Raw genomic sequence first — 12,512 nt, 5'->3', positions numbered from 1 at the left:
GGCAGCCTTCGCGTGGCCGCCCCGCCCCGGCCGAGCCGACCAGCGGGAGCCTCCGAGCGGCTGCCCCGGGACCCGGGTCTGCTCGGCACGGGGGCGGAGGGTCGTGGTCACCGGCCACCTACAAAGCCCCACAGGGCACAGGCTCCCCTGTCCCCAAAGGAAAAGCGTGAAGCAAAGCCAAATTATAAGGCGGCGGCGCCGCACGCCCGCCACCCTGCGCTCGGGAGGCTGAGGTCGGCGGACGGCCCGGGGCGCAGTGAGACCGCCTCAAAACACAGAAAGGACGAACGCCGCAGCAAGGTCGCTCCGCGGCCGGCTCGCCCCAGCCTCGCGCTGGGTCGCGGGGACCGGCCCGGCGGGAGCGCGGCCCCGAGCTGGCGGGCAAACCCGCAGGAGCGCGGGCGCCCCCTCGCGGCGTGCCTTGGTGACTGCTTGGGCGCCGGCCAGGTGGGACTTCGGTCCAGGTGCTGGCGATGACAGGGCCGGCACAGCGTGGCTGGAGCGGCCGGTGCGGGGCTCTTGGGCGTCAGCCGGGTGGGCAGGGGACAGGGGTGGGGACAGCCGGTGATGGCCGGTGGTGGCCGGTGCATGGGCAGCGGGTAGGCAAGGACGGAGGAGGATTCTACTAGCTGGGCGTTGTGCCGCTCTGTGGCCGTGGGGGCGGCTCCCCAAAGGAAGGCGCTCGGATGGGCAGGGGCCTCCCTGGCAGTGGCACCCCGGGGACATTTCCCAGCAGCCCTGTCAGCCGCGGGCTGGGAGCCCGACCGCTGTGGGGCGCAGCGCCCTCTGGTGGCCAACTGGGGGATTAGGCGTCAGGAAGTCTGTTACAGTGTTCTCGCTGTGTGCCCTCAAGTTCGACAAAAGAACGTTACAGCCAACCACACGAATAAACCTGGGTTTCACAGAGAGATAGCCTTAGAAAAGTAGACTTGTTGGCTGGCACATGCCTGTTACCCCAGTGCTCAGGAGGCTGAGGCAGGAGGGTTGCCAGGAGTTTAAGGCCAGCCTGGGCTACATAGCAAGGTTCTCTCAAAAAAAAATTAAAAATCAAGGAGAAATACTGTGTGACCACTCACATACAAGGTGCTTAACACAGTGTGAGACAGATGGGAAGTAGCACGGTAGTCACCCGGGCCGGGAGGGCTGGAGGGAGTGCTTCGTGGGTACCAAGGGTGTTCGGCAAGGCCAGGGCACCTGTGCGTGGGTGGGGTGATGGCTGCACAGCGCGTAAATGCACTCAGTGCCCCTGGGCTGGATGTTGTCTTCCTGTTGTTCTGAGGCCTGAGCCCAGGGCGTTCACACCGAGCTGTGCCCCAGCCCTGTTTAGTTTGTATTTTCTTTTGGTACCAGGAATCGAACCCAGGGCCTTGTGCTTGCCAGGCAAGCGCTTGCACCACTGAGCTATATCCCCGGCCCTAGTTTGTATTTTCATTCTTGCTAAGTTTCCCTGTCAGCCATCAAACTTGTGATCCTCCTGCCTCAGCCTCCCAGAGTGCTAGGATGACAGACGTGTGCCACTGGCCTGCTGTTGACCCTCTCCAGCTGCCTCTTCCTTTCTCTTTCTCCAGGTGGCCCCAGGCCCGCAGACTGAGGACGCCCCAGAGCACAGCGGAGTCTCTGAGTAAGTGCAGAGGAGGGGACACAGCTCCGGGCCTCGGGTCTCCACTGACGCTGTAGGCGCAGGCAGCACCTGGCCTCTTGGTCCTCAGCACTTTGAGAAAAGATCCCGGAGCTGACACCGGGCGGCACTCATTGTAAGGCAGGGTGGGGGCATCCCGGCCCCACCTGGGGAGGTCCCATAGGTTCCCACAGGTTCCCCTGGGCCGTGAGAACTAAGGTGACCTCACATGTGGACATTTTCCCTTTCTCACAGAGGCCATTTTGTAATGTCAGCAGCTCAAAAGTATCTTCCTAAACCAGGCTAGTGACTCACAGCTGTAATCCCAGCACTTAGGAGGCAACCCTCCTGCCTCAGCCTCCCGAGTGTGCCACCAAGCCCAGTGGCAAAGCATGCCATTGTGGACCCCGTCACCCAGCCCTTACCTCTAGTACCCTGCCTGGCACAGTCCTGCAGGTCTGAACTCGTTCTCCAGCTGCAGCTATGTGCGTAGAGCTCAACCCAGGGCAAGTCCCAGGTCCCAGAAGTCATAGAGGCCTCCCCACTCCAGCTCCCAGCTCCCATCTCCTCCTAGATAGGTCATGATCTATGGCCCTGGCACCCCACCCTCTCCAGCCACACCCTGCCCTTGCTAATTCCTTCAGAATCTCTCTTTGGGAGGCTGAGGCAGGAGGGTCACACATAGAGCCCAGCCTGGGCAATTTATGATTTAGTAAGATCCTGTTTCAAAATGAAAAATCAAAACAGGGCCAGCCAGGGCTGGGTGTGATGGCGCACTCGTATAATCTCAGCACTCAGGAGACCAGAAGACCAGGAAGCCGAGGCAGGAGGATCGGCGCAAGTTCGAGACCAGGCTTGGCTACCAAGTGAGCTCAAGGCCAGTCTCAACTGCAGAGCGAGACCCTGTCTCAAAAAGACCAAAAAACAAAAACATAGTGAGTTTAAGACTGGTCTGTACTACATGGCAAGACCCTGTCTCAAAAAAAAAAGGGGAAAAAAAAGTCTGGGAACATAGCTCAGGATAAGCCTAGGTTCGATCCCAGTACCAAAAAACCCTAAACAAAACAAAAAACAAAACACCTCAGATAAACAGCTGACAGCTATGTGACAAAGTCAAACAGCACTTTGTCACATCTCTGCCATTGTCACACTTGCCGGGTCCACAATTTCAACCTCTCTGTAACTGTGTGCTCTTTCATGATAAGATACTGAAGCCCTCAAAGGCGAGGCAGTGTCCCCTCCTCAAGCACCACCTCCACCTCTCCTTTGACCACAGTGCCGTCACTCCCAGCCTGCCTGTCCCTCCCTTGCACCTCCAGAAGGCAGAGGCAGCCTTGGTCCTCACAGGGCGGCCCCAGTGACCAGGTTTTGGAGCTGGCCTTGGGAAGAATATGAACTCGAACTCAGTCTCAGCCTGACATCTCCTGCCGGGTCTGCACTCCCGCCTGAGGAGGGGTCCCGAAGTAGCAGGGACAGCCAGCAGCCAGGGGACCCCGTTCCTGGAGCTGCCCTGCAGGGCTGGCCTGGGCCTGAGCTTTGCACTGGAAGCTGGCCGTGGGGATTCTAGAGGCCCCGTCTTCACCCACTGTGGCAGGTCCCAGGATGGAGAGGGCACTTCCCATCTTCCCTGTGGGAACATGAGAAAGAATGTGCCCATGGCTGGAGGGCCAGAACATTGTAAAAAAAGTCTCTTGAACTTACTGTATAGACTAGGCTGGCCCTTGAATTCTTGGAGATCCTCCTGCCTCAGCCTCCCAAGTGGAATGACAAGCATGTGCCACCATGCCTGGTCAGTGTGGGTTTTAGGATGGAGCCACCACAGACATGGCATTTGGCAGTCAGATGCCAGTGTGACGGGGACATCTCACCCTGTCGTTTCTCATCCACAGAGCCCCAGGCGAGAGCCCCAAGCCCACAAGGCAATCGTCCATCTCCTATGATCGCGCAGAGGAGGAGCTGATGGCCAGCATTGAGAGGGAGTACGGCTGCTGAGGCTGCGTGTGGCGGCCGCCCTGGTTGTCCTGTTCCCAGCCAGGATCAGTGGAGTGCAGCCACCTCCCGGGACCTGCTCCAAGCAACCTGTGCGGATTCACACGCATGCAGTAGCTGATGGCCCTGGGGACAGGCACGTGGCCCTCCACACCATCAGGAGCTGGGGACCCTCTTCTTCTGTCACCACTGTCCAGGGGGTACAGACTCCTGAGGGCCAGGACTGCGGTCATGTGTCGCTGCGCCCTCTAGAGTGGCTTCTGCTGAAGCGAGCGCCCTCTGGAGGGGGCCTTTCCCGGCAGCACCCAGGACACAACCCTCGCCCAGATGTCCCCTCCTCACTGCCTTCGGTGGTCACCAGCAGTCATGCGCGCTGTGAACTTCCATGACCAGGACGAGAGTGGCTTTGATCAAAGCTCCAGGGCTCCTGAGCCCAAAGCACCCCTTTTGACAGAAGAAAGCCACTGCTATTTTAATAATACAAACACTGACTTTAAAGGAAGTTGAAAAATAAATAAAGTTGTTGAATTTTTATTTCTTGAACCAGGTGTGGTGACACACACCTCTGATCCCAGAGCTGAGAAGGCTGAGGCAGGAGGATCACCAAGAGTTCAAGGCCAGGCTGGACTAGATTGTAAGACCCTGGCCCAAAGCAAGAGAATAAATAAATGAGTAAAGGAGATCCTGTGGGAGCAGCACCGCATGTTCTCAGAGGTTTGTTTTTTCTCTTTCTTTTCTGTGGGTGGGGATTGAGCCTGGAGCCTTTTCACTGGGCTACATCCTTTTATTTCTTTTCAGACAGGGCGTTACTACATTGTCCAGGCTGGGCTCGTACATCTGTGACCCTCGTGGCTCAGCCTCCCAGAGTGCTGGGACCACACCTGGCTGACCTGATGTTCCAGGGACTGCAGAGGCTGCTGAGCAGATTGAGGGGTCCCAGAGAAGCTGCAAAACAGGAAGGGCTGGCGCAGGTCCAAGTGATGTGATGGTGGCCAGGCCAGTCACACGGTGGCCGCAGGAAACTGGGCTCAGGCCCTGGATGTTCTGAAAGGAGCCAGGGTCTGAGACACTGGATGCGGGGAGAGGGCTCAGGGACCCAAGGTCTTGGCCTGGACCAGTAGGACACGAGGTGAAGGGAAGCAGAGCAAGTGTGGGAAACTCGGCCCTGAGTCTCAGTGCTGGCTGGACAGACCTTAAGTGGACAGTCGGAGAAACCAAGACCGGTGGTGCCGCTTGTAATCCCAGCACCGAAGAGGCTGAGGCAGGAGGATTAAAAGTTCAAGCCCACTCTACACTACACAGTATGACCCTGTCTCAAAAAAAAAACCAAAAAACAAAAAACGGAAAAAGGGCAACCCATTTGGGACCCCTCCTGTCTCTCAGGAGCTATTCCTATCCCCATTCCTATTCCCCAATAAGTTTTCCTACTGTTTTTTAAAAAACAAACGAAAAAACCTTAAGGATCCTTCTAACTGAGATTTTAAAAATCGAAGTCACATGGTGGGACAAGTCCCCCAGGGAGCCTGGCAGTGCAAGGTGGAGCTCCACGCCCCAGCAGCTAGTGATCAAGAGCTGAGGGCCCAGCATGGGGCAGCCAAGGTCTGAGCCCTACCCCCAGCCTGTGGTGAACCCACAGGGGCTCCTCCTGGGGTACCAGGCACAAAGCCACATGAGCTCAGGGGCAGCACAGGGGAAGACAGATCGCGATGGGTGTTTGCTTTGGTGGCTTTGGAGAATGGACCCAAGGCCTTCACACTGAGCTACAGCCCAGCCCTTTTTATTTTTATTCCCAAACAGGGTCTCATTATTTGCCAGGCTGCCCAGGCTGGGCTAACACTAGCCATCCTCCTGCCTCAGCCTCCCAGAGTGCTGGAGTACGTGATCTTGCAGTCTCTGCCAGCCCACGATACAGTGCCCAGCCCTGGGTAGGGGGTGGAGTGAGGCAGTGTGAAAGAGGGACCCTGAGGACCTCTTCCCAAGGTGCCCACCACAGGGGGGATGAGCCCAACAGCCACAGGGCCATCCTGCACATGGGGCCCTGTCCTAACCACAGCACAGCGTGTCCCCACAGCCCGCGGACAAGCCGCAGTCCTACACGGACGTGCTCACGGGGGTGCAGGGACAGACGCTCCGGGAACCCAGGGAGAGCCCAGGCCGCCAGTCACCGACCAGGCAGCAGTGAAAGGACGTGGGACACAAGTCCAGTTTGCAAATCAAGAAAATTTTATATCATTTAAAGAAAAAAGTTACATTACACATATTCGTTTAAATAATAAGCTGTAATCTGTTACATAAAACATAATTATGAAACATTTTAAATTTTATCACTAAGACTACTTTAAAGGCTCAAAGTCAAAAAAGACCAAGCAAACCCGCTGGGGGGTAAAGTGCATGGGCCCAAGGGCAGGCGCGGCAGCAGGCGGCAGCAGGCCTGAGTCCGCTCCCAGTTGCCAGATGGGAGCTGTTTTCCAACCTGCGACCTCTCAACAGGCAAACAGGCTGCGTACAGCAAGCGCCCTCCGTCAATCAGGGAGTGGGAGCTGAAACTCAAAACGATTTCCGGCCCATTCACTGAGAAAGGACCGTGAGGAGAGTGGAGCCGGCACAGCCGCTGTCCCCTGCCACAGATCCCAGCCAAGGCAACACACAGCAGCCAGTGGCCACACCAGCCTCGGGTGAGGGGAGGGGACTGGCAGTGGGGATACAGGCGCTCTGCACAGTACGGTTTTCCCAAAGCTCTAGGAACACATAACTACGAAACTGTCCAGGGTGCGGGAACCTGCAACGGCACGCAAGCACACACGCACGCACGCACGCACACGGGGTGAAAAGCAGCTGATAGGATGGTGCAACTCAGTGGGCATCGGGTAACACTGAATGACTCGGCAAGGACCACTGCAGACTGCACAGACCTGAAGGCGACTCCCACCTTTAGTCCATCAGCCAGCAGTTCCCCTGCGCTCACCGGAAGGCAAAGCCAACAGCTAAACACATAACACATCCTGCGTAGTGCACATAACACACCCTGCTGCAGCACTGAAGCAGGGCAGCATTCTCACTCTTCCACTCCTGATAGAGCCCAGCAGCAGCGGCAGCGGTGGCAGCAGCCTACAAGCTCCCTACAGTCTTCACACCCAGTGAAGGGATCCCTGTGGGAACCGGAACCGGAACCGGAGCTCCCGGCTTCCCGAGAGCTGAGCTCTGCCAGCCTGTCCCACCACAGGGTGCCTGCTTTCTGCGCAGCTGCCCTGCTAGAGATCGGGTGGGGCCACATCAAGAGGCAGCGGACACGCAACCAGGCGGTGGGCTGAGTGCGGCACCTGGGGCACAAACTGCTCTTCCTCAGCCAGACATCAGCACCCCAGCACTCCGGGGGCCCCACCTCCAGGGCGGCAGGACCCGGCCTTCCCTGCTCTCCAAGAGGCCCTCCGCCACCCAGTTCCCACTCCAAACGCTGGGCACAGGAAGGCCTGGCTGCGAACTCGGGATTCTTTTCTGATTTATGTCCCACACTGACTAAAAGCAGGGTCAGCATAAAACTCTGTTATTAAACACGAAAAAGAAGGCTGGATATGATCTATCTAGAAACTGGTGATATGAGCACCAACAATATAAATATTTTTATAAAAAACAGTATAAAATTAGTACCCTGTCTTATCTCTACAAAACATGAATAAAAAGGTTGTAAAAATCCAGATTGTGTAAACTTTACTGCCAAAATGGTGTGTGAATGCTGGTGATTCAGATTATCAATCTTCCCCATTTCCTTAAACAGAAAGAAACTGTGAAACTGCAAAGGATGCGGAACAGGGTCCCAAACAGAAAAGAAGTGAACAACTCTTGTCAGAACTGGCTCGTGCCGGCCTGACCCGCCCGCAGTGGCATGGGCCTTGGAAGGGGCGGCGGCTGGGACCGGGCTCATGGGACCAGACGGGACCACACAGGACCGGGACCCTTCGGAGCAGGTAGTCAGGGTGAGGCGGGTGGGGGCACCTCGGGGCTGGCCGGGCCCTCGGCCACTGCGCCCCCGTTCAGCTTGCCCACCTCCGCCTGCCAGCCTGGGACCCTCTTGGTGCTCATATGGCGCCGCGCATGCTTGGTCAGGTGGTCGCTGCGCATGAAGCGCCGCTCGCACACGGGGCAGGCGAACTTCTTCTCCCCTGTGTGCGTGCGCCGGTGGCGCGACAGTTCATCCGAGCGGGCGAACTTCTTCTCACAGCCGGCCCAGCTGCAGCTGAAAGGCTTCTCCCCTGGGGACGAGAAAGCGCAGTGAGGAAGCCCGCGCGTACACCACGGCCAGGTGAGTTCCAGCCATTTGACAATTCTGTTTTACTGAAATCCCTGCTGTTTGGGTGTTCGGTGATTCAGAAGTCAAGAAGTCATGCAACATCCATTTTTTCCTACCACACCTAAGATATAAAATGCCAAAGCTCCAAAATGTCAAACTAACCTAGTCTACAGGTGGCACATGCCTGTAATCCCAGCATTTGGGAGGCCGAGGGAGGAGGACTGCAGCAGGTTGAAAGCCACGCTGAGCTACGTAAGTGAGACCCCGTCTCAAAAACCAAAAAAAACAGCCCGGCGTGGTGGTACATACCTGTAATCCCAGCTCTCGGGGCTGGGGGATGGGGGCTGAGGCGGAAGGATCATTATCATTGCGAGTTCAAGACCAGCCTGGGCTACAAAGTGAGCTCAAGGCCAGCCAGAACTGCATAGTGAAACCCTGTCTCAAAAAGGCAAAAAAAAAAAAGTTTCTGAGCACCAGGCAGTCTCCCCTGCAAGTGTCCCCAGGGCCTCTCCAGCCACAGAGTCACCGCCTTGCACCCCAAAGCCCTACTCACTGCCTGAAGGCCCCAGTACAGAGCAGACTTCTGCGGGTTCACGGTCTCATGCACCTGCCTTTGTGCCGCACTTCCCACAGTGGAGTCAGCGCACACTCGCGGTGCCTGTGAGACACTGACTCGGATGAAGTCTCACGGGTCTCAAGAGCCGCTCAGCACAGGAGGTTGCTGCTCTGGCCAGACCTGTCCCCAGCACCCATGATGGAAATGAGTGGCCTGGGACGTGGGTCTGTGGCCAGGACCGACAGCAAGGCCACCGTCTGTGGGCTGGGGCCATTGCAGGGGTGGCCGTGGGAGGAAAGCAAAGGCTTGGCCATCAGCTCTGTCGCCACCACGGAAAGTCCTGTGAAAGCCGAGCCACGTCTCTCTGCATATCCTGGCCTCACACTGACCTGCCAGGCCCGCTAGAAAGCGCCACTCGAGAGCTACTTAACAGTGAGCTCCATTCCCACAGACGAGCACCAGCTCCGTCCCAAGGGTGTGTGGCCATCTCACAGGACAGAGGGTCTCCCTCACCGAGGAAGACGTAACAATCTCCAGGGTGGACGAGGAGCTGGTTCGGGCCTCACAGCCTCCTGTATCACTGACTTTGTCTCAATTCAAGACTCTACATTCTCAAAAAAAAGCCTACAGCAGCAGCTCAGCTCACAAACTTGATTCTCTCCACCTTTCTGGTTGCAAATGGAACTGCAAGAACCAAACCACATTTCCCACAAGGTCAACATGGCACCACGCCACTGAGCTCGACTCTGGTCTCGTCCACCTCGGTTTGTGCGCAGGATCTCAGAGAAAACTCTGTGAGCCGAGGCGCCACCGTGCATGCTCTCCCTGTCTGGAACCCAGCCTTCTGAGTCTGGAAGACTTGGCCTGCAGGTCACAGACGCCTTTACCAAGTGTCAACGTGCGTTTTCTAAAACACACAGCAAGCTTCGGCAGAGTGTACAAGGAGGCGCTGGCACTGCATGGGGCCTGCGAGCTGCCCAAGGCCCAGCCCTGTACCCCAAACACGCCCTGGGCCCTTCGGTAGCCTGGCTGCACCTACCAGTGTGCGTGCGCAGGTGAGCCTTGAGGTGGGAGCTCTTGAAGTAGGTCTTGCGGCAGCCCGGGAAGTCGCACATGTAGTTTCTCCTCCGAGAGAAGTCGGCCTGAGGGGCACAGCTTTGGCTGGAGGCGAAGAACATGGGCGCGGGGGCAAGGGGCAGCAGCTTGGTGCCGCCCACAGCCACGACGTTGGGCGGGCAGCTGGCAGCTGGGGGCAGGACCAGCATCACGGCTCCCTGCGGCACAGGCACGGGGACTGGGACGGGCACGGGTGGGCCCACAAACACGGGCTGGGGTGCGGGTGCAGGTGAGGCTTGGGGCAGGATAGGCTTGCCAGGCCCCGAGGGCATCGGCACAGGAGGCCTGAGGAAAGCCGGCAACACCCCAGCCTGCCCGGGCACAGGGATCATCTGGCAGAGGACAGGGGGGCTGGAAACAGGCATGGAGACCAAAGGGCCTGGCTGGGGGCTGCTCTTCCTTGGCGGGCCACTGTTGGGACTCTTCGGTGAGCAGGCCTCCAGGGCGGGCCACCCCAGCTGCTGGCCTGTGTCTGCGGGGAGAGGGCCACCAGGCTTGTTCGAGCAAGGCTGGCAGGAAGTGGAGCTGGTGCGGAGGAAGCTGTCCTGGAGGTGCACATCCTGCAGGGCTTCAGACAGGCCCGGAAACCACGCCTCTCCCACCCCGATCACGGCCCTAGCCGGCTGTCCTCCTCCTCCGGGCTGTGCAGCGGGGGAGCCGGTGCCAACAGGACGCTCCCCCGTGTGTCTAATCACACTGGTCACCACGGCCCTGCAGGGGCGACCGGGCGCCAGCAGCTCGGGCTTGTGTCCTGGCGATTCTCGCTCTGCTCTCTTGCTCAGGGCCGTGGCTGCTGAGGCGGGGGCCGGCTCAGAGCGTGCTTTGGGACGGGTTGCCTGGGGAGGGCCCGGCGCCCCTGGCAGCGGCTCCATGAGGTCCGGGCTCTGAGGAGGTGTCATGCACTGCAAGACAAGGCGCTGTGTGATGGGCCATGTGACGGGCCACACGGGTTAAACTTCAAAGGCATCTACTCGATCCCCATGCCTGCTCCCTTCAAATGCATCTAGCAGAGACCGATCTGAGTCCGCCCCACCCCTGCAGCTCTCAAGACCTCGAGGAGCACCTGCTGTCCACCTCTTGCCAAGACTTAGTGGTTCTGCTCCACCCTTGTCCCCGATGGTCCCCCGGGGAAGAAGCGAGGCCGAGACATTCCCGGCTCCAGTGTCCCAGCCCTAGCTCCACACGCTTGCACACGCCACCTCCAGCCCGGGTCAGTCACAGCGGCCACAAGTTAAAGACAAATAAGGGCTGTACTGGGGTCCGCCTGCACTTCCGCCCCACACAAGCAGGAGCAGGGTCACCAGAAACCAAGGAAGCCTTTCAGCTCCTGGAACCCACATGCGGAGGCACCCTGAGCCTCACACCGCGCTCTTCGGAGCATTTCTACGCTCCTGACCTCTGCCAGAAACGCCATTCCCTCCTCTTACCAGCGCTGAGATAGAATGAAAGTCCTTTGGTAGCTCGGGCGCTGTGTCCACAAGCACAGTGACAGCCATGTCGCCGGAGTCAGAGACAGGCGTGAGGGGTCTTATCTTCAGCAGGTCGCCTTTCTGGGCTCTCTGACCCCAGGAACTCATGCACACAAGAGCCTCAACGGCCTCCATGTCCGTCTGCTCCAAGATGCTACATGCAGACCTCTCGCTGTCGTGCCACTTCCTCTCCAGGATGGACTCACAGATGTCCATGATGTCCACCTAAAGGCGAGAATTGCCATGGCTCCTCAGTGCATGGGGGACAGGGAAGGCCTGACACCAGCACAGGTCTGCACCAGCGCCTGCACCACAGAGCACCCAGGCTCTGCCTAGGCCAGGACTTCCAGGACCGCTCACAACAACTCTGCTGTAAGACTGCACTTGGCCAGCAAGCACTTTCCACTGACAGCCCTGCCTTGACACACTCCAGAGCTAACGCCAGAGTGGCGATCAAATGATGTCACGAACGATGTCACAGGGCGGGTGAGCACACAATGGCACTAAGTGTCTGCTGCGGGTGACACCCTCTGATGACACCTGGGCTGGCAGAGCCATCAGGCTGAAGCACAGGCCAAACCTCCTGCTGCCTAAACTCCAGGCAAGTAACCCAAAACCTGTTTCCCAACAAATTCAGAAACGTTAAGTCAGCCACTACCCTCAATACTAGGTCAGGGAAAGAGTGTAAAATATCCACCATGAGCTGGGGGTGATGGCGCACACCAGCAATACCAGCACTCAGGAGGCTGAGGCAGGAGGATCACTGCAAATTCAAGGCCACGCTTGGACTACATGGGGAGTTCAAGGTCAGCCTGAACTGCATAGTGAGACACTGTCTCAAAAAGAAAAAGAAAAAGAAGAAATCTACCACACCCAGAAGGACCTCTTCCTAACATGCCACACTTCTTTCTTAACCGGGAACGGGGAGGAGGGAATTAACTGATCTCTTCCGAAAAAGAATCTTACATCTGTACACACACACACCCACTCAATTTGCCGAACACCAAAGCTTTCCATCTTCCAGGCCCCCCTCGGCAAACAGATCAAGCGGGTACCTCAGCCCGGTCCAGTCCAGGTCCAGGGGTCGCACTGCAGCTGTGCAGGCAGGGAAAACCCGTCCCAACCTCTTGGAGACTGGGACCGAACCCGGACGGCGCCCTGGGGCGTCCAGTAGCTCTCAAGCCACGAAGATGTAGACAACCGCGCAGCTCACAGGCCCGAAGCACACTCTAAGCGTCACATGCAGCGTCCCGCCAGAAGCCTCTGCTCCGCCCACAGCTCGCCCCGCCCCTATTTTGAGTGCAGCTCCAGCCAGTCGTCCTTACCAGCTTCTGCTTTCGTCCCGCCCCTCCCCGGCGGCCACTGTAAGCCCCGCCCCTTGCCGTGAGCCGCGTTCCTGCTATTCGCTTCCGCGTGGGCCCCACCCTCGGGCGCAACACAGGCCCCGCCCCTTCGCCCCGCCCCCGCCTCGGCCTC

At 58.2% G+C, this 12,512-nt stretch overlaps 2 protein-coding genes across 2 annotated transcripts in view; one reads left to right on the top strand and one right to left on the bottom strand.

The window, feature by feature from the left end:
- Nucleotides 1-4,310, top strand: part of Cys1 (cystin 1) — a gene marked incomplete in the record, with an annotated part of 5,543 nt that extends 1,233 nt beyond the window's left edge. The window contains 2 exon segments of the mRNA XM_013504397.1: nt 1,569-1,621; nt 3,508-4,310. Of these exon segments, the coding sequence (XP_013359851.1) occupies nt 1,569-1,621; nt 3,508-3,610 (156 nt within the window).
- A 1,497-nt stretch (nt 4,311-5,807) lies between these two features.
- On the bottom strand, nt 5,808-11,261 carry Klf11 (Kruppel-like factor 11; the record flags this gene model as incomplete). The annotated part of the gene is given in 3 exon segments (XM_013504377.1): nt 5,808-7,857; nt 9,491-10,469; nt 10,995-11,261. Coding segments are annotated over 3 exon segments (1,527 nt in total), but the record flags the coding sequence as incomplete, so codon positions are not given.
- Between the last annotated feature and the right edge of the window lie 1,251 nt (nt 11,262-12,512).

This window comes from Chinchilla lanigera, unplaced genomic scaffold (assembly GCF_000276665.1).
Source record: "Chinchilla lanigera isolate Chin_1 unplaced genomic scaffold, ChiLan1.0 scaffold00086, whole genome shotgun sequence".
In the NCBI taxonomy this organism is placed as follows: Eukaryota; Metazoa; Chordata; class Mammalia; order Rodentia; family Chinchillidae; genus Chinchilla; species Chinchilla lanigera.
This window is presented reverse-complemented; position numbering and strand designations above follow the sequence as displayed.